General features: G+C 48.3%; 2 protein-coding genes across 7 annotated transcripts; one reads left to right on the top strand and one right to left on the bottom strand.

Moving 5' to 3' along the window:
* Positions 1-11,577: 11,577 nt before the first annotated feature.
* Positions 11,578-17,970, bottom strand: copz2 (COPI coat complex subunit zeta 2). 6 transcript variants are annotated; one of them, XM_084677745.1, is made up of 10 exons: positions 17,866-17,970; positions 16,396-16,464; positions 16,162-16,246; positions 15,320-15,411; positions 15,107-15,162; positions 14,522-14,599; positions 14,290-14,341; positions 13,185-13,223; positions 12,697-12,729; positions 11,578-12,094 (listed from the first exon to the last, which is right to left on the bottom strand). In XM_084677745.1, exons 1-10 carry the CDS (start codon positions 17,920-17,922, stop codon positions 12,047-12,049), a joined length of 609 nt encoding a protein of 202 aa, XP_084533871.1. In that variant the 5' UTR covers positions 17,923-17,970; the 3' UTR covers positions 11,578-12,046. The 6 variants fall into 6 exon arrangements, 3 of the variants coding, with proteins under 3 accessions (XP_084533871.1, XP_084533873.1, XP_084533872.1); XM_084677747.1 differs by lacking the exon at positions 12,697-12,729; XR_014731766.1 differs by lacking the exon at positions 12,697-12,729 and having other exon boundaries at positions 12,046-12,094; positions 14,522-14,670.
* Positions 17,971-18,490: 520 nt separating this feature from the next.
* Positions 18,491-19,953, top strand: praf2 (PRA1 domain family, member 2). Its single transcript, XM_084677749.1, has 3 exons — positions 18,491-18,709; positions 19,132-19,349; positions 19,783-19,953. Exons 1-3 carry the CDS (start codon positions 18,531-18,533, stop codon positions 19,920-19,922), a joined length of 537 nt encoding a protein of 178 aa, XP_084533875.1. The 5' UTR covers positions 18,491-18,530; the 3' UTR covers positions 19,923-19,953.
* The last annotated feature ends 1,257 nt before the right edge of the window (positions 19,954-21,210 follow it).

Below are 21,210 nucleotides of genomic sequence, written 5' to 3' on the forward strand. Positions count from 1 at the left end.
GCAGCCATGTTACAGCTGTGTTGCAGCCGTGTTACAGCCGTGTTACAGCCGTGTTACAGCCATGTTATAGCTATGTTGCTGCCGTGTTACAGCCATGTTACAGCCGTGTTACAGCCGTGTTACAGCCATGTTGCTGCCATGTTACAGCCGTGTTACAGCCGTGTTACAGCCATGTTACAGCCATGTTACAGCCGTGTTACGGAGGACAGAGACGAGGTTTCCAAGGTAACAGCCGTGTTTATCCAATGGCGATAAGGTTACTTCGCCTCCCCCCTCCTCTCTGCAGTGAAATTGAAACCAAGGCCCCTTTGCCCCCAGAGATAATTGAAAAACGAAGGCTTCATCATACACAGACACACACGTGAAGAGAAAGAGAAAAGAAGATGTTGTTTTTCTGCCTTACAGATTCATGTTGTAAATGGTGCTAAGACTAGCGTGTGTGTGTGGGTGAGGGGGGGGGGTGCGGACTGTGCCGTTGAGTGGGTTTTGATTGACCAGACGGAGGCAGCAGGCTGACCTTTGCCCCCCAGGCCCTAGCAGCCCACGGAGACGTCTGTAAATGATTACCTCTGATGAACAGAGCTTGTGACTGAGCCACACAGTGGATCTACCACGCTCGCTGGCCGAGACAAGTGGCTCCAGTTTGGGTCTGTGATTGCGAATCAAATATAGAACTGAGTCGGGTTGGGATTTTAATTAGGTGTTTGGATGTGTGTTTATGTGGTCCCTGAGAGAGAGAGAGAGAGAGAGAGAGAGAGAGAGAGAGAAAGAGAGAAAGAGAAATAGAAAGAGAGAAAGGGCGAGAGAGAGAAAGAGAGAGAGAGAGAGAGAGAGAGAGAGAGGGGTGTGTGTGTGTGTGTCTCCCTGCTGTGTCTGAGTTCTACAGCCCTGTGCTTGACAGACAGGTTGAAGGCTAATGTTTAGAGAGCGCTGCCACACTCCGTCTCTCCGTCTTCCCCCCCGCCGTGCAAAGTGTACCCCTCGCTCCTCCTCGGCCCCCCCCCCCCCTCGCCCCCCCCGCCCTCCCGCCGGCCGCCGTTTTGTCCCTGCCTCATGAATATGCAGCCTCCATCCGCAGCTGGGAAACAATAGTGTTGTGAAGGAGCTGAGAGCTGAGAGCTGGCCACAACTAAGAATCGAGGGCCGGGAAAAAGCTGTCCTTCCCTGGCCTGCAGCCTGTAGACCCACCCTGGCCGGTGAACGGTTCCCTCTGCCCCAACTGCCTGCAGTGATTCATCATGCTGAGACAGAGGCTTGGACCCAAGATTTAGGGTCGTCTCTTTTGGTGCGACGGTTTATAGGCAAGTTAAATGAAGCACACCTTTGTATAAATAAGATGAAACTGCGTTTCCACAAGGCCTGGTGTCTAGACTGTGAAGGACACACACACACACACACACACACACACACACACGCCTCAGCCAGCCCTGGAAGGGAGTGGGGTCGCTGTTCGGACGGGAAGCACACACACTCAAGCTTCCCACAAGGAAATCACTGCTGCTTTTGCTGTTCAGACACCACTCACCAAACCAAATCCCTGCCTGTCAATCTCCCTGTCCTTCCTTCTCTCAGCCAATCACAGCCCCTCCAGAGTCCCCAGCTCTCCGGCAGCCAATCGCACGCTCTCCTGAACTGTTATTGTTGCATCATGCAGTGGACCATTTCAACCTGGGGGGGGGGGGGCAATCTGGGGCCAGTTGTACTGTTAGAGGGGCCAGTTACATAAAACATGATGGTTGTCATGTCGTTTTCTTCACTGCATTGCGGGCATTAACGCGCAAAAACCCATGTTAATGATTCAGACTCTGCATTAGGTGGGACCCCATGAGGGTCTGAGCTTGTTGTCACAGGGCCCCCCCCCACCCCCCCACCCCCGCCCTCAGAACAGCCCCTGGCTTCGTGACGTCATCGCAGGGCCTCTCCCCTCTTTTCTCTGTCTGTGGGTTGGGGGTCACAACAGGGAGCAGATCGCCAGGCCCTGTCTGCATGTGCAGTAATTCACGCGCTGACTTTGATGATGACGGCAGTAATAGTAGCCCTGACAGTGACGGATGGGGCGGGGCAGGCCAGAGGCCCACGGACTGACCTCTGGACCAATCAAAGCACTTCCAGGTTAACTGTGACCCGGGGGCTGACCACCTGACGGCCTTCTGCACTGTGGAAAGGGAATGAATAGAAGGGTTGGGGCGGGGGGGAAGGAGAGGAGAAAGAGGTGGAGTGAGCAAGGGTGGGAGGGAGATAGAGACAGGGAGGGAGGGAGGGAGGGAGGGAGGGAGGGAGGGAGGGAGGGAGGGAGGGAGGGAGGGAGGGAGGGAGGGAGGGAGGGAGGGAGGGAGGGAGGGAGGGAGGGAGGGAGGGAGGGAGGGAGGGAGGGAGGGAGGGAGGGAGGGAGGGAGGGAGGGCAAAAGCGAGGTGGCGGTTTATTTCTATATTCCTGACTAAGGGATTCTAAATAGAGGCTGGAACAAATAGGCCATATAAAGACAACCACACACTCTCAGACACACAAACACACACTCACAGACACACACACACTCACAGACACACACACACTCACAGACACACACACACTCACAGACACACACACACTCGCAGACACACACACAGCCACTCACCAGAACACACCATCTCTACCCGACTGTCTCCTCTTCAATTCAACCCTCCCACGGCCCGCCATCCAACCAAAACACACAGACCAAACATTCTCTCGGCCCCAATGTTCATCAACAGAATTCCCAGAGCGTGTTTTTTGTTTACGTGCCAGGGTGGTTGGGTTCTCCGCGCCCGGCACCCCCCCCCCACCACAGATCTGAGAAGGCTCCTTCCGCCAGGCCCTTCTGGTGGGAAAGAGGCACCGGGGGCCATGTGGTAAACATTAGAGCCAATCAGTGGCCTCGTCTCTGCCCAGGGTGGTGGAAGAGGGAGGGGCGGGCGGATCGCCGGGGTGATGTACGACTGGTTCCACTTTCCGCACGCCGCATGGAAATCAAACATGGCGACAGAGCGCGCAGGCCCGTTGGATTTATTTACAGCGGACGTCAGGAGGGAGAGATTTATCGTAAGCCGACGAGGGTCTTGATTAGCGGGGAAAAAACACGACTCTGCGTCGTGCGGATCTCTGGTCGTCCTGAATGTGTATTATTTTTTCAGGGGAGACGTGAATGGATGGCTGGCCGTTCTGCTGGGTGGTTCCCGGAGCCTAATGGTTTCATAAAAGGGAGATCTGACTGCAGAGAGAAGATCCAGGTCCGAGTTCTCACTGCTGTCTGCAATTAACATCATTTTAGTCATAAATCTATCCAAGCCTTCTCTGGCCCCCCACCCTCACAGTGACGCCTGTGAGAGTTGAACGCAAACACATGCCCCCACACACACACCCACACACACACACACACACCCACACACACACACACACACTCAATGCTAAAACGTTCAATCCAATCTTCCGTCGAAATTGGCAATGCCGTTTCGATTCGCCGATGATGTCAGCGCGAGTGATATGCGCCAGAGGGTTGGAGAGCGGTTCGCTTTCGAGCGCGAAACCCCCCCCCCCCCCATAAAAGCCATTTCCAGTTCCCGCACTCGCAAACGTCCTCCCACACGACCTCGCCGCGCGCCTCTACCTTCGGGCGGCAGATCAGCCGCCGTCATCCTCCCCTCTCGCCCTTCTCACCCCTCTCCCCCTCTCCCCCCTCTCCCCCCTTTCACCCCTCTCCCCTCTCCCCATCGATCCCCAGCTCTCGCCCTCCTCCCCCGCACGCACACGCGCCCCCCCACGCAAATCCGATCCATCCTAATATCATAACACCATAGCCTCCACTGCAATTAGTTCAATTAGAGCCCTTCCTCCACCCCGCCCCCCCCGCCCCCCTCCCCCCCCCGGGGATCCCCCCCGACGGCCATCAAACACCCGCACGCCCCCCCGCCCCCTTCCCCCCCCCCCCCTCCTCATCGATCCCCCCCCTTCCATCCTCCGGTCACCCTTGATCACCGATCGCTCTCCTCTCCCCCATAAACCACGGCGACACGGGGGCTTCCTGTCAGGCTCCCTCCAGCGGCTGGGATTTATTCGGTCCAGAGAGGTGGGGCTCGGCGCGAGAGCGGAGACGAGGCGAGCGGGGCAGCGCGCCGGACGGCCGTAAGGGCCCTCGGCCCGCGGGTCATAACTCAGCGCCTGAAGAGCTGGAGGACCCGCGGACCCTTGAGGATGAGGGAGGGGGGTGGGTAGATTGATTTAGCGTCGCGGCCGGGTTAGGCCGATGCGAGCGACCACGCGCCCGCATTAAGTGATCGTCTGGGCGTGACAGGTCAGGTTAGTGGCCTGGGCTCAGCAGCCCACATATAGACCCGCGGTGTATCCTTGCTGTCTGTTTACGGGCTGCTTCCCCTCGCTGAGGTCAGCCTCCTCCGGGCTGAGACACGGGCGCACGTTGAGGTGCAGCCACTTGCTTCCCTTTCACTTTACTTTTTCAAATTTGACCACGAGGCTTTTGAAATGTCCTGTTCAATAAAGGGAATGATCGCGCGTGGGAGGAGGGATGAGAAGACGACAGGAACAGAGAGAGAGAGAGAGAGAGAGAGAGAGAGAGAGAGAGAGAGAGAGAGAGAGAGAGAGAGAGAGAGAGAGAGAGAGAGAGAGAGAGAGAGAGAGAGAGTCTTGAGACCAAGTGTGGTCGCATTCCTTGGTGCCAGTTGTCTAATTGTCAATTCCTGGTACAGTACCCACATCGCCCGCGGCAACCATGCCGTGTTCCAAGAATTCCAGCATGTGTCCAGTGAGAGCCAGTCAGCCGCTTCCACAGCGATCAGGAGAACACAAGGCGGTCTCAGTGGGGAGGGGGGCATCCATTCTTTACAGACAGTGTTTTGGTGGCACTAGGCTGAACATGTGGAGCTGTGTCGTCATAAAGACATATGAATAGCTTGTTGTCTGGTGTGGAAACGTGTGGAAATAGCTCACGTAGCGTGGTCTGTGTCATGGCTTTGGCCAAAAGCACTTCAGAGGGGCACTTTCCACACTGGTCAGTCACCAGGATGATTGTGGTAGGCTTGTGGGGTCTTTTGGACAACTTTTGGACTCGATGAACTTTTCTGTGCCGTGTTCCTTGGTAGGAGGCTGGGTCTGGCGCGGGAACATGTTATTATTGGATGGCTCCTCCGAAATGAAGTTGGAGAACTCACCATGGAATCACCCATCCTCTCTCTCTCTCTCTCTCTCTCTCTCTGTTTCTCTCTTTCTCTCTTTCTCCCTCTCTGTATTTCTCTATTTTTCCCTCCCTCCTTCCCTCCCTCCTTCGCTCCCTCCATCCCTCCTTCCCTCCTTCCTTCCTTCCTTCCTTCCTTCCCTCCCTCCCTCCCTCCCTCCCTCCCTCCCTCCCTCCCTCCCTCCCTCCCTCCCTTCTTCTCTCTCTCTCTCTCTCTCTCTCCCTCCTTCCCGCCCTTTCTCTCTCTCTTCCCCTGTCTCTCAACCTTCTCTACACCACACCCACTTCAGGGGCTGAACATCAGTACAGTAGGACAGCCCACCACGAAGATCTGTTTCCAGAGAAGGAATGAGAGAGAGAGAGAGAGAGAGAGAGAGAGAGAGAGAGAGAGAGAGAGAGAGAGAGAGAGCAAGGGAGACAGAAAGAGAAAGCAAGATAGCCTTTGTTGAAGCTGTGGGTCTTTTGAAATGTGACCAGTGACCAGTGAAGGGACCCTAAGGCATCTTGACTCCCACGCAACTAGCCCAACTGCCAGCAACTGTCACTCACCGCCAGAGCCAGCCAATCAGAGAGAGTTAACACCCCACCACTTTTTGGACTACTCAAATGACTTGATTTAGAAGCATGTGACAGTCATTGAAAGCCTTTGAAGGCATCATCGTCAACTTTGAATACACTTCAGTCACCGTTTGACCACATATGAACACTATAGAACTATGGTTGTCAATCCACCTAGCAACATCATGGCAACTGTTCAACCACGCTTTCTACATGCGACTGCCGCGGTGACAATGAGACTCCAGACAGCTTGGTGTTCTTAAACTCCGCAGCATCACATTTGGGTGTGTTTGGTACAAAACAGTATGGTGTTAACACTACGTGTTGGTGAGATTCGACTGCGGGGTACAGAAACACGTCACAAACACATAAACCTCCTGTGTTTACATGCCCGTTCCCGACATTGGAGGTGTGCGGTGAATGCTTTCAGCCCACTCATTTAGGACGTTTATGTTTCTGTGTTTTGGAGGGAACCTGCGGGGAAAACACTGAACGTGTGGGTGGCTGAAGACAGCTTTGTTATGATGGCAAGGCATGCGATAACCAGAGGTACTCATTCGAATGGATAGGTTTGGATCTCCTCATCATACCTCGACCGAAAACACGTTAACGTTATCTCTATCTTGACTTCAGATTGGGTGAGAAGGGTATGATAAAAGTGAAGAGCGGAGGCCGCAAGGGTTACAAAGTGAGACAGCCAGCATTGTACTCTAGCTCTATCTACTGGTGGATTGAATGTATTGCGCTATTGGTCTCTTCCCAATAACGCAAGATTTCCATCACAAGGAGAAAAAAAAATCCTGAAGCATGTTAATAAATTTAAAAAAAGCAAGACCAGACTTTATTATTTTCTTACAATTTACTACATCAGGTGTGTAACTACGATTTTCTTTTTTTTACAGAAATAGGCCTATGTTCAGTTTATATTAAAATGTTGCATACACGCATGGTCCGCGTCATTAAATAATAGCAATTATAGGCTACCATGTATTATATATTTAAAGTTGAATAACTAGTTCAGACAAGCACATAGGTTTTTTAAAGATATAAACCTTATTTTTGGAGTGCCTGTTGCCTAGGCCTACTTTCCCACATGAGGCATTTTCTCTTGATTGCAGTCTGAAGATATTGTCATTGAAACCTCCCCGCCTCGTCCGTCTCCTTATATTTTCATAGACTTGTCACCGTATTTACGCTTAAGAACGATAAATCGTTTCTTTTCTCTAATTTCGCATCACTTTGCGAAAATCGGGCACGCTCGTGGTCTGAGATTGCGCGCAGAGGTTTATTTGTTTAAGAAAGGGGCATCATTTATATCCCCGCGCGCAGTGTTTGGGCAGATGTCGGTGCTTTCGGTGAGCCAAACGGGCTACGTGTTTATTTGAAATGGAGCGTGTGGCACGCAAGAGGGTTAAAAAAAGGCCCTAAGGAGCATGTGGTTGTCGCTGATTGAGAGACGAGAGTTTGGCAGCCTGGGTCGTTTCTTGACGAGATGCAGGAGACGGGAATGGTGCTATGTTGGAAACAGACCCGCTTGTTACCAGGAACGCACGGAGACACGGGTCTCTATAGGTCTCTAGGTCCCAATGTCTCGAATGTGGGCTGTCGGCTGTTAAAAGACCTGGCCCATATTCCTTATGGCGTCTGCATGAATGTGATAATTAATTGTATACGTCCAGCTGGAACTTAGTGTTTGTAATTACATTTCCAGATCACATTAAGTTTGACATTTCACAGGCAAATCATTTGCTATTCAGAAAAATGGGAGAAAGGAAATGTAGTTTCTGAACATTGCGTACATGCTACTCTTCCCCAGGAGCATACATGCACAGAGGAATATTAATATGGAACTTAAATACTAGCTCAATAAAACTGTGTAAATATTTCAATGTATCTGTCACTGACGTATATTGAGTTCTGTTTGGCCCTACCACGGACAGAAATAATTCGAGTATAATAACCTCACTAGATATTAATTTCTAAATACTTGCTTTCACCTGACCAGGCCTGGGATATGGTTAACCTAAGGCCATAAATTATGACTTTCTTTGAATTCATAATAACATCTGACATTATAAACAGGTCCAGAGGTTTCTGTTGTATATACATGTATTAGCTGTGCTAGTCGTCACTTATAATGTTTGACATTACAGTCCAGAACATATTTAGTTAATGTGTAATTCTATGTTCTTATTTATGAAACACAATAAAGTGTCTTTGTTTGAGCTTGGCTGCTGATTGACAGCTCGTTCCTCACCCCTCCCCTTCCAGATGCTATTGGCCCTGCCCACCACAAGCTGACATCATCTCTCACATATCCAATCAGACGAAGACCAATTTGTCAATGTCAGGCCGCAAACCAATCGGCACAAGCCAAGGATAAGCCTGCCAGCCAATGGGAACTAGCCCTCGTTTTGCATAACGCTATATATTGTCTCAAAGACAGGGGCCTCATACACAACAGCACAGAAGTCGTGTAACAACCTCTGGAATAAGACACTCTTTCAGTGGATGATTGAATATATTCAGACTCTGTAGAATCTGCAGCAGGAGTGAAACAATGTGCTCGACATTGTTCATCAAACTCCATTCATGTTGAATTTCAAACATGGGTCATTGTCACTGTAACCCTTTTAGGAATGTTGTGCAGAGAAGAGGTTAACTTAGACAAGACAGGCGTGACTGTATTCGATGTATTTAGCCCTCACCTCTTGATTTCAAATCATCAAATGCAACAGTATTCAGATGCAGTGTGGACTTGCACGTTCTCTTTCTCTCTCTTCTCTCTCTCTCTCTCTCTCTCTCTCTCTCTCTCTCTCTCTCTCTCTCTCTCTCTCTCTCTCTCTCTCTCTCTCTCTCTCTCTCTCTCTCTCTCTCTCTCTCTCTCTCTCTCCACCATGGTAACATTGTGCAGTTCCCCTCTTACTAAGTGCTCCAGAGATAATTCTCTGACCCCGCTCACAGGAACTAACCTCAGCGTCCTCCTAACATATTCCAGGAATTCAGCCGCAAAATCCCCTCTACTGGCACCTGGAAGATCCATACATCACACATGACTCCCAGTAACATACACTGCCAAGTCTGGCTTTCGCAAATCATCCCCTGTCTTTCGGTTTGAGCTGTGAAACATAACTCCCCCTGTTTGACTTGGCTCTCGCTAGCCTCTCACAGACGGAGTGCGTGTGTACAAGCCTCCTTTTTTCTTTAACGGTCTGCACGTCACACCTGCTGTGACGAGGGCCAGAGCAGGGAACCACGGAGCCAGTGTTCAACTGTAGCTAGCTCTCTGGACTTCGTCTAAGCAAGTGAGAGAGGAGAGCTCGCAAAGTTTGTGCCTGTTGGGTAAGCAGTTTACGCCCCGTTCGTCCACATTTTTTTTTTTTTGTGCTGAAGACTCTTGTGTCTCTCTCTCTTTCTCAAACACGCACGCGCGCTCACACACCTCTCCCATTTCCTCTCACGTGTGCGCATTTCTCTCTCTCTCACTCCTCGACTTGGGTGTCATCTATCTTGTTGCCATCTTGCGGCCACTTGTTTGACGGCTACCTCCCTCTCTGGCTTTGGCACAGAGAGTTTTTGAGAGGAAGGGGGCTAAACAAAACATCCCTCATCTCTCTGTCATCCCCCACACAGACTGCATGCACCACCCCATTTGAGATTTAGGGTTATCCTGTTTTTTTCTGCCCTTTTTTCCCACATATCATCAAACCTCAATCAATCACTGCTGACTTTAAGCAACAACAGCAACAAACATGTTTCTTTTTTGTCAATTTTTGGGTGTGGGGTAGCCTTATGTTTTGGCGGAACTACGGCCTAATGTTCTACGTTCTGGCATTGACCTATTCAAAGATTCGTTTTTGCAAGCATTTCTGCTTCGTCATGTTAGAACTTGATTACGTCACTGACATGGGTTTCGTTTAAAACCAAAGAGCAGTTCTGTGCGTTACTACCACAACAAACGAAATGTCGAGAATCATGCTCCTCTGACTCTGAGAAACACTGCTATTGCCGAGTTATGGAGTCCAGCTTGTTTCCCTTTGAGCGTGTCTTGACAGATGGTGATGTATCTGAGATCTATTAGTGCGCTGCCGCTCGCTTTCAAACCGCAGCAATGTGGGTTTCCGAAGTATGGTGCACGCATGTTGCGTGTCACCCGCAGAGAGTTGGCCTACATCGGGGTTTTGGTCAGGGTGCAGTCTGGACCAAGGTCAGAAAGAGAGACGGGAGTTTGTCGTTGACGCATACCAGCGTGAAAAATGACACGTAGGCCTAATGAACCAATTATTGTTGGCTAATGGCCTGCAACATAAGTACTGCACAAAAGCAACGACAACATAAGAGTTAACTAAATAAATATTTATTTCACTATAAATCATGACCCAGGCCTATCAACAATCTGTGCTGAGGCTGAGGTAGCATAGCTGTTTATGTTTTTGGTTATGCCTATCATGGTTCTGGATGTGGGGTCAGATCGATATTCTGGTGTGGAAATTCTTCCACGTCCTCCAAGGCTGTTATCTCGTGAGTGGCCACTAGATGGCGACGATATCCCAGTCAAGTCAATCATCAACGGTTCGCTCGCCTGTTGCTGTCCAGATTATTGAGCCGTATATATATGTTCAGGCTCATTCCAAAATACATCGTATGAGGAGAACAATGTGTGCTGATTTTGCACGATGACAAAACTCTTCATAGGTTATCGATATTCTAATGTATCGTTTGTAAGTAATTTATGTGTAACACAGTACCCTACACACCATGGCTTCTGGCTCTGTACATGGAAATACAAACAAGAGAAAAATATTTCGTTTATTAGGAAGCAATTCTACTTCGATTTACGTTAGGCCCGAATATAATGTAGTCATATGAGTCAAGTCTAATGAAACCATATAAGTTTGTGTGTTTTAAGTAGATTTTTAAGGCTTATACTTGTTAAAGCCTATGTTTTTGCAATTCATTTCCGAAAGAAAGGTCAGTTTCGTTTTCACTTCAATCGAAGAAGTACAGTTTGATCAAAATAGTCTTTCAATAGTCAAATGTGAACTCTATTTAGCTTTTTATGTCACAGGTGGTCCACTAAAGACTATAGTCTACGGTAGTCACATCCTATGAGCGCAGACATATCGTAAAAACTGTGTTTGCATTTGTATTTGAAGCAACTATTAAATAATAAATTCCCATTCACCATGGCCCAGTTTACAAAAACATGGATTAAGCTTAGTCCTAAAGAAAGAGAAAAAAATCAATGAAGATCTCCATTGCGAACGGTTTTAGTCATAAAGTATGAGAAACGTTCAATGAAGATCTCCATTAAAAACAGTTTATAGGCCAGGACTAGGCTTCATCCAATGTTTGGGAAAATGGGCCTTAATGTTTAAGGAATTAAACACCAGGCATTAGGTGGCCCAACACATATCCAATCACAACTTGCCTTTTCAGAACTGGAAGACCCTATTGGCTCTATGTAGGAAGGCGGAGATAATGACGTGCTTTTCCCGCATCCAATCCAACAGCACACCACACCCCCGTTACTCATCAATATTCATATTTGCACTATCATGCAAACCATTCATTTATAGTCGGACAGCCATGATTGGCTTATCGTTGAACGGATTTTGACCAATGTGGAAAGGGAGCCATCGAGTTGTTTCACACTAAAGGATGTGAAAAGTACGGCCCGGTAATCACGTACTGGTATTGTACAAAAACCTGTCGTTTATTAGGCTAAAATTTCAGAACATAAATTTAGACAAAAAGGGTGCATTTAATTCAAACGAAAACACAAAATGAAATATACTTGCCTTTGACTCGTGTGAAACATTAAAAATCGTTTATTTTCGTACATGTATAAATATATGCATTCACCAGTGCAGTTTGTATAAGCGCATATCCTCATGGAGGTATAACTCAAGATATTTAGAAGAAAATAAGCCAATTAAACTAATAAACAAAAACCAGGTCAGTGGTAGGCTCAGTAACTGAAGCAAAGGTGCTGCAACGATATAATGGCACATACATCTAAAACAGACAACATCCTGTTATATGTCATCATGTTAAGTTCTTTTATATACATTTACAGTGTTCCAAAATAGCAAATATCTAGATAAAAAGCCAAACATATATTTTAATCTAACATAAATTAAGAAGATTATTGGTTCAAATAGTACAAATGCAAATGTCCTTCATAGCAAACATGTAAATAATGTCCCCTGGTTTATTAATATAAACGAAGCATTTTTGCACAACGCTCTCCATATCCCTTAATATTCATCCTCTGGTGGGTTTCATTTCAGTATTGACCATTTGATTTGTTCCTTTGCTGACTGCAAAACCTGAAAGAAAGAGCAGGAATATCAATTCAGTTTCATTAGGTTGACCATACATATCTTCCAGACCATTCGTAAATGGTCAGCCACTTCCAAACTAAATGCCACTATTTGTGGAAAACATGACATCACACGAAAAACTCGCACGCAAACTGCACTACAGCCACTAGGTGTCAGTGTCAATTCACATTTTAACAAGTTTAAAATGTCAAAGTGTAAAAGTGTTAATCCTTACAGACACCAGGTGGCGCTAAACCACAGCACACACCCTAAGTCCTCCATTACAAAACCTCTTAAACTATGAATAGTATGGCAGCCTAAATCACTTTCAAATCCTTTAATGAAGATGTAACTGATGTGAAGGAAACTAGAGTCAGAAATCGTGCCGTCTGCAACTGAAGCCTGGCATCCATCCTGTGAGTCACACACAGGTATCCGGCGCCATTTCCAAGTTCCACTTATAATAACAACAAGGGTGTCAAATGTGCGGTTCCCTAATTGAATCAGTGATTATCTGAGGCGAGTCAGGGATTATCTGAGGCGGGTCAGTGATTATCTGAGGCGGGTCAGTGATTATCGGAGGCGAGTCAGGGGCGAAAGGGACTTACGGTGGAGGTCATGGCTAGCTTCTCCGTGATATGCTGCCAGGGGTCAGAGTGCAGAGGTTAGGGTTAGCCAGAGAACAGAGAAGCACAGAGAACTGTCTCCGGATATTAATGATCTCGATTAGCATCGTGACGCATTAAGCTCCAGCCATTGAAATCTTCCACAGAGCAGGTGTGAGTCAAAGGGGATAGGAGGCATTCCGGTGCAGGTCGGTGCAAGGGAAGGTATGGCTGTGCGGTGTATGACCATGCCCATCACCACAGGTGAGTCGGGGCTTTGCCGTTAAGACATGCAGGCTACAGCAAACACACGTCAGTAAAGGGAAACTACGATGCAGTTTCTGAGCGGCGATAAGCAGCAGGAGATAGAATCAAACAGGATGCATGTCACGAGCGCATGTGAATCCTTAGTGTGTGAGTGTGTGTGCGTGTGTGCGTGTGTGTGTGTGCGAGTGTGTGTGTGTGTGTGTGCGTGTGTGTGTGTGTCTCACCTGAGCCACGCTCTGCTCTGTCAGAGGGTTATCATCCACCTGAAGTCATGTTACAGAAAGAAGTGTCAGGAAGTTACAGTAACACACACACACACTCACACGCAAACACACACAACAAGCAAACAGTAAACAAGTCCCCCCCCCCCCCCCCCCCCCCCGGGTCAGCAGGGAAGAACTAACACACACACACACAGATCCATAGTCCCCCCAGGGGGACAGACAGAAAAACCAGAGCCACTCAGTAGTACACAGACAGACAGACCACAACACAGCCACAGGAACAGGAAGCAGAGGGGCAGCCATGGGGGGACATGGGGGGGGCAGGAGGAGGGGCGGGGGAGGGGGGGCCCCTCCCTCGCTCAAATATCAAATATCAACTCACCCCCACTCCCATACAAACCCCCCCACCCTCAACCCCCCCCAGAGCCCCGCCCACCAGACTCTCAACACGTCACAGTAGGGCCCCTTCGTCAGTGGACCCTTGGGCCGGCACTGTCCACACAGCACAGCAGTGATCTAGAGGGGACCACACTGCATGCTGCTTCTCACCATGCAGTTACCTGAGCTGGGTGCATCCTCTCTCTCTCTCTCTCTCTCTCTCTCTCTCTCTCTCTATCTCTCTATCTCTCTCTCTCTCTCTCTCTCTCTCTCTCTCTCTCTCTCTCTCTCTCTCTCTCTCTCTCTCTCTCTCTCTCTATCTCTCTCTCTCTCTCTCTCTCTCTCTCTCTCTCTATCTCTCTCTCTCACACTCCCTCCCTTATGCTCACCCTTTCTCTCTTCCTGAGTGGCTACAAGAGCTGGTTTCTCTCCATCTGCCCATCAATGTTACCCGTGATGTAATCAAAGAGGACGAAGCTGTCGTTTTGCTCTGAGGCAATCTGATAGGTGGAGGGGACGAGAGAGGGCGTGGCGCAGTGCAGGGGGGGGGGGGGTAGAGGGAAAAGGCATGTGAGCCGGGGAGAGGAGGAGGAGGGACGCGTGGTCGAGGAGACAAGCTGTGACGGCTCTCGCCCTGCCTCATGCCTGCATCCCCCCGTGACACAGAATGACGTGTGATTATCTCGGAGATCGCTTCCAGAGGAAACGTTCAACACTGCCGCCTCACCCTGTAGTTGACCTTCTGGAGAACCTGCTGTGGGTCACTTTCCATGATGACCCTGGAACCACAAGGACAGGATCCAGTCAGAGAACACAAATATACGTGTGTGCCCTTTTGTCTCGTCTGCTATATGTTTCCATCGAGACAATTCATGTTGTTGCACAGTTGTGTAATGACATTAGGGGATTGACTGAATGAGGGGTGCTGTGTTGATCCGGAGGGCTCTCAGTTGTCTTACCCTCCATCTATGATCTCATCCACCACCAAGAAGACTCCTTCCATGTTGTCAAGCAGACACCTTCTCTCCACGTTTTTCCTAAGTGGGAAAACGGTGATGAGTCACCTCCAATCGTATCGTATCCCGGTGTACTCGTTAGCCTCGTAGCTCTGTTGTTGACCTCAGGAAGCGTCAGTTTGAGTTACGGTACAAGAAAGGGACAAGCACCAACAGAAACCAGGAACAGGGTGTGTGAAGGAAGGGGAGGGTGGGGGGGGGGTCATTTTATCAAAGATCCATTCACTCTCTCTCACTGCAACGCTACCGCAATGGTTTCCATGGTAACCAGCCCCTGTCAATGTTGTTGTCCTCCTCGTTGAAGGCTCTGGGTGTGTCACTCTCACACATCCCATAATAACCCAGGACCCCGTAATCATCTACCTACAATTCGGTACGCTAGCGTTAACCAGATCTTCAAAACGGAGATGGGCATATTCTCGGGGCTGAGAAGATTATGACTGAATCTGAGATCACGCCTAGTTCTCATGAAAGGTGCCTACATTTGAGTCCTTTTTACTTACGAAAAAAAACAAACTGTCAACTTACCTCAAGATATGACTGAGAGACTCAAACAGGCAGTTCAGCACAGCCATTAGCATGAGCTGTGGAGAGGACAGAGAGATAGTGACCGGCGTGCGCACCACACAGGCTCAGGTTTGACCCCGGAAGTCGCCGAGAAGAAATCACAAATGAGCGGGAGGGAAAAAAACTGCGTGCGTGGAATGGGAAGCCCTGAAGCACCGGCGCCACCCTCCTCACCTCGTTCTCCTGCACGCTGCCCACCACGTAGAAGAACAGGTCGATGCTGCTCTTGTACACGATGGTCATGCCCTCCAACAGCGCTATCTCGTCTGGAGAGGGCGAGGGACAGAGAGAGAGAGAGAGAGAGAGAGAGAGAGAGAGAGAGAGAGAGAGAGAGAGAGAGAGAGAGAGAGAGAGAGAGAGAGAGAGAGAGAGAGAGAGAAGGTAAAGGCAGAGGCAGAGAGACAGAGAGGGGCATGAATTGACTTATGATTTCGACTCGACTTGGACCCCAGAGCTATGGTGTAGGTGGGGTGGCCATTGGCCGGCCTGCTTGACTTCTAAAGCAGAAACCAGCTCCACTTGAGCCAGGTGGGTCCGAGGTGTCATATGACTGAATATGGTTCCCAGGTTCACTCCCCTTTTGTTCCTCGTAACACGAGCTCAAGGGAGGCCCGGGGAACCCGCAGGAACCAATACCCTTTCTTCTGTCTTGGACAAACAACCAATGAGTGCGAAGCCCCAGGCTAGCGCTTCGGTTGACTCTGTGGCCGACTTTTCTATGGTGTCGGACACAGAAGAGGTGTGTGAACCACAGGCTGTGGCCTGGTATGATTCACATCCCAGCCTTCTCACAAACAGATCCGTCTTACCCTTGACTGAAGTCAAACGAGACTGGAAGCCATCGAGGCTGGCGGTTCTTTATCTCGCGGTTTATGTATCCCAGTCCTCGAGCATAGCGTTTGTGACGTAGTGAAATCGCCAGGTGGTCCTGTTTCACTACACGCTAAGCTTGTTAAGGAGCTTGTTATGAACGCATCGTACACAATTGAAAGTTCACGTTGAGACACGAAACTTACTGTCGGCTTTGTGCGTCTTGTTGAAAACGTTCTTCTCGAAGTTCTTCTGCTCCTTTATGGAAGGGTACAGCTCTTTGTCATAGTACTAAAATACACAAACAGTATAAACGGTCGGTTTAGTTGGCTACAAATATATAACTGTCATATTTTAACCTAAAATGTTTTTTTTGTATTCACATATAAATCAAAGTTTTGGATTGGATGCTGCTCAGATGATAAAGATGTTCTCCTAACCTTTGATAAGAGTCTGTTTCCATCGTTGTCTAAGATGAAGATAGCTTTAACCGTGTATAACGAGGGCTCCTGAAGGACAAACAATGCAACGATGTTATGACTCAGAACTTATGAGGACTGACAACAAAGAATAATGACAAAATTCAACACACGTTTAAACAAATGATTCGACAAATGTTGGTCTTTGGTGGTGAAGTTCATTGTCTGCATTCCTTGGTGTCTAAGAAGGACCGGCCCAAAGTTCTGTTATGCACTGACTACCACAAACTCAGAGCCGAAGTGTATCACAGAACTTCGGCCCGGTTCTTAAATAGTCCACTGACCTACAACGTACGGTTTACCTTTCTCTCAGATCAATCAATCTGCAGGGTAATTGGAGGGCTTCTGGAGTTTATGCTTGTGTGATTTTAGGCTAATCGTGTTTCAGGGTTATGGCATCGATGGGAGTAGCCTTTGCTTTTCAAAGCTGCCCACAGTTTTCTCACAGCGGGGCTTTTCCATCCACCCCCAGGTGGAAAAGACTGCCATAGGCCTGCTGGCAGAGCACAGCTGAGATCACTCCGCCTACTTCTGATAACGCTGCCAATTTTCACCGCGCAACGCATCAGCCTGTTTGGGCAAATACATCTTTTTCACCCCCAAGTTACGTACATCTAGATAAAAAATAACCTCTGTCGTGGTCGTGGACCTGCAAAAAAAGTTAGTCTGTGGTCACCTGGCACGCAGGCTGTGAGATACAGTTTAAATCAAAGTTAAAGCACATTTAATACGTCATAGCTTAAACGTTCATTCATTTTAGTATACTAGAGTGGGATAGTTTTAATGTGTCCAAAAAAACAAGATCTTCAAGCGCACCTTAGTAAGACCCACCTGTGGAATCAAGTTTTAAGAAAGCGTAAAATGGTGCGCAACGCACCCGCGGGTGAAACCAAATAGAGGACGTGGCACCCAAAATGTACAAGAGCCTATCTATGCAGTCACGCTGTGAACATAATACTACTAGATTGTTACATATAAATAACGGTCACAGCTCTAGTCATCTGTAGTTTACGATGTGGGCTACTTGTCCGAGTTAACCTGTGCATACCTTAGGTTTTCAACCACAGTGTCTGTCTCGTACTGACAGCAGATAGGGAGTTATCTGTGTGACTGCTACGACCATGGATAAAAGTGCCGATCATGTTGACGCTTGCAACGTAGTCCAAACAGTCAACTCTTATTCACCCTCCCTGCCCAATTGTCGTGCATTTACGATAGATCCGACTCGTCCACAATACTCTATATTATTTCGAAATTGCCATCTTAATACAGCCATCTGATCCACGTTTACCGTGTCATTAATTGCAAGGTTTATTTTACACAGACAATCGACACACATAATTCGCGAGGTTCACAAATGTAGGCCTATTTGATGCATTCGCAACCTGTTGTTGGTTTGTAAATGTGTAAAGAGCAGAGCCAAAGGCTTACCAGAGACGTGGAATCCATGGTTCTTTGGTGTTGACGTGGACAGGTTTGAGCTGTCATTCTAGTCGGCTGAAGCGTGTCTACGCCAGCAGAGAGGCGCAACAACGATTATCGCGTAGTTGTTTTTTCAAAATAAGAGTTTTCGTCATTGCTGCATTTTGAGATTTTAGATCAAATTATTAGTTATTCCATTTCATTTAAGGATGGCTTATAATCTGTCGTAATATTTTCTTTGCAAAAAAGAAATGGGACACCTGGTAAGGCTTTTCCATTTGAAGGGGATACATTTTCCGGCAGAATATTCTACCAATTTCACAATGATAAAAGTTCCCACAACGACCTTTGTTAATTACCATGCATGGCTGTATTACATTTATACAAAGTCACAGTTTACTTAATTAAGCGATTTTAGAAACGGTTACAATTAAGTTAACAGCTTACATGAGCAAATCATATTGCCTAGTGTATTCAGATTCCTGTGCTTGGCTAGACAACTGCAGGCAATGTACAGCGTGTGCATGCTCAAGCATATTATTTTAGTAATATTGAATTTACAACTAAGCCTAATTCTGTGGCGGCAATAAATGCACGTACATAGTGACCGATCAACTATGTTGAATGTCCCTCGCGTTGGATGCTGGGAAATGTAGGTTGTTGTGGAATCGAAAATGGTAGACGTACAGCCTCCACCCTTCCGAACCTTGGATGATTTCGTATTGGGCTCGGCTCGGTTCGCAGTTCCAGATGTTAGGAATTTAGAAAGATGGAACAACAGAGTAATCAACAATTTGTTGTATTACCAGTCCAACTATTTCGCTTCAGCGTTGGCGTTTTTGGTAATTGTAGGGTAAGTTTTAGACGTCGTACTAGCCTCATCTCAGCCTAGATCTTTCCCATTGTCACGTTACTGTACAAATCTGCCTTCTTTTACTACACATCTTGGCCTTACTCGACATTTATACTTGAAACTGATGCTTTTAAGCTAATGTAGGCTCGGAGGATTTGACTGCCTTAGTTGTAGCCTGTGCCAGGTAGACGAGTACAGTCCACCAATGCAACAACCCTTTGAACATTTTCGGCCGTTGTATTATTTGTGTTACACACCAAAGTCAGCAGAAACAGCCAGGTGACTGAGTGCGTCAGACATTCGTCTTCAGACAAATTGTTACATTTAGAGTTGAGAGTCCTCTCCTCATAAACGCAATGCTTCATCAACCAAACATCATCATCCCTCTTATCTGGATCCCTCCCTCCCTCACTCACTCACAGGTATTTCCAGCCGTTCCACCTCTTTCTGGGCGCAGCGGTGGTGACCGTGCTGTTCCTGGGCTTCGTGCGGGCTGCGGAGCACCGGGCTCCCATACGGCGTTTCCGGCGTAACTATCCGACCGTGGCGCTGGGCTGCATCCTGGGGGCCAGCTACCTCCTCCTGTCTGTGCTGGGGGGGGTCGCGGTCTTCCTGTTTGGCATAGCCTTCCCTATCCTGAGTAGGTGTCAACAGTTTATGGTTCAAGTCATGGCTGTCGCTTGCCTCCTGTCGTCCATCTTGAGCTTTGAGTTTGGCGCATTACCAAAACAATGTCTTATTATTAAGATTGTCAAACCCCATATTGTCGAACCCACACATCCTGTTTGACGCTGTCGAACCCCCTGGGGCCCACTGGTGACTCACAGGATAAGCAAGCGTATCACAGGGGTTTAGGGATTAACTTTACGGCAGCGGCCTGGGTTCGAATCCTGCCTCGGGGACCTGCGTGCCATGTCATCCCGTCTCTGTCTCTTTCCCTCCCTCTCTCTCTGTCTCTCTCTCCCTCTCTCTGTTTCTCTCTCACTCTCTCTCTCTCTCTCTTCCCTGCCTTCCCTGTTTGTCTATACTGTCACTATCAATACATCTCTCTCTGTCTCCCTCTTTCTCTCTAGTGATGCTGATTCATGCGTCGGTCAGGCTGCGGAATCTGAAGAACAAGGTGGAGAACAAGCTTGAGAGCATCGGCCTGAAGAGGACCCCCATGGGCATGCTGCTGGAGGCCCTAGGTCAAGAGCAGGAGGCCGGATCCTAGGTCACAAGTTGGGGGCGGGGTCACAGGTCGGGGGCGGGGTCACAGGTCGGGGGCGGGGTCAGCGGTGGGGGGCGGGGTCACAGGTCGGGGGCGGGGTCAGCGGTGGGGGGCGGTAGGCCAGCTAGGCTCAGCTGTGTATCTTCCTCACCGAAGTCTCCAGAGGGGATGCTCCTTTGCCAAACATAAGTGACCCCCGCCCCCCTCCCTCCTCTGTTTTAAGTATCCACTTGCCCAGTCCTAACAGTTTCGGACTGACACAAGCAATAGAGTCACTACACGAAAGGCTTTGAGATGGCGGGGGACGAGTCAAGGGCTGTTTGGGAGGGAGGGATCGGAGGACGGACTTGGGAGAGGGAGGGGGTGTTAGTCACAGCATACAGACCAAGAGCAAACATTTCTGTCGACGCACTAATCTGTTGAAGGTTTCTTTACCCCTCGATAGTGTAATCGCCCTGCCTAGCTTGTCTGCCTCGCACCCATGCACCACCAGATGAAACACGGATTGTAGATTGGGGGGGCTGCAACGAGATGAAGGATGTTAATGTACTGTAGGCCTACGAATAAGATGAAATCAGAGTTAAAAGTGACTTGAGCGATGTGAATTGAAGGTGTGTGCACAATCCTGTATTTATATGTCTGAGCTCTGCAATACTGTTCTGCTCTATTGGTGCCGGGATGATGAAGTGGAACGGTTGTGGCTGCATAGCAGGTTGGCATATTCTGCCGTAGCAACGTACAGCTCAGTAGGAAACATCATTTGGGTTTCTAGAGATGTGTTGGAGACATGTTGTATGTTTTCCCGGTAAATGACCTCGGAAGCGGGAACGGACCGGATACAGGATGACATGAACTGCATCATTCCTACAGTGTCTTTATGCCTTTCTGTCAACAAGCAACTTGTCGTGGTCGCAAATATGTCTGTCTTATTAGATTCATTGTTATGTTATCCATGGTTGATTCTTTTACAATTGCCTTTTATGTACTGACACATTGCAGTGTTATAACAATGACCACAACTGGTGGTAAAATGTATTAAACTTTTGTAAAAACAAACAAACAAAACGCATCTACAGTAGACTATAGTCTGATTTTAATATTTTAATTATTATGCAATTCATAATTCAATTCCTTATACTCAGTGAAGATAACTCACGGCAGATGGCAGCAATGTATCGGCCTGCCTGTCAGTGTTTCTCTGCCTGTATACTTCCACACACACGGAATTGCCCCCCTGTGAGAACGTTAAATGGGCGTGCGTATTGTAGGCGTATGGATTGATGTTATGTAG

The sequence above is a fragment of the Hypomesus nipponensis genome, chromosome 17 (genome assembly GCF_054491055.1).
Source record: "Hypomesus nipponensis isolate SF chromosome 17, ASM5449105v1, whole genome shotgun sequence".
Taxonomy (NCBI): Eukaryota; Metazoa; Chordata; class Actinopteri; order Osmeriformes; family Osmeridae; genus Hypomesus; species Hypomesus nipponensis.

Excerpts from the sequence above, each read along its gene's own strand:
- copz2 (XM_084677745.1), bottom strand. The coding sequence starts at position 17,922 with ATGACAGCTCAAACCTGTCCACGTCAACACCAAAGAACCATGGATTCC. Across the intron at positions 16,465-17,865 it reads CCATGGATTCCACGTCTCTG|GAGCCCTCGTTATACACGGT; the intron begins GTAAGCCTTTGG and ends TTTGTCCTTCAG. Across the intron at positions 14,342-14,521 it reads GATGAGATCATAGATGGAGG|GGTCATCATGGAAAGTGACC; the intron begins GTAAGACAACTG and ends TTGTGGTTCCAG.
- praf2 (XM_084677749.1), top strand. The coding sequence starts at position 18,531 with ATGGTAGACGTACAGCCTCCACCCTTCCGAACCTTGGATGATTTCGTA. Across the intron at positions 18,710-19,131 it reads GCGTTTTTGGTAATTGTAGG|GTATTTCCAGCCGTTCCACC; the intron begins GTAAGTTTTAGA and ends ACTCACTCACAG. Across the intron at positions 19,350-19,782 it reads CATAGCCTTCCCTATCCTGA|TGATGCTGATTCATGCGTCG; the intron begins GTAGGTGTCAAC and ends CTTTCTCTCTAG.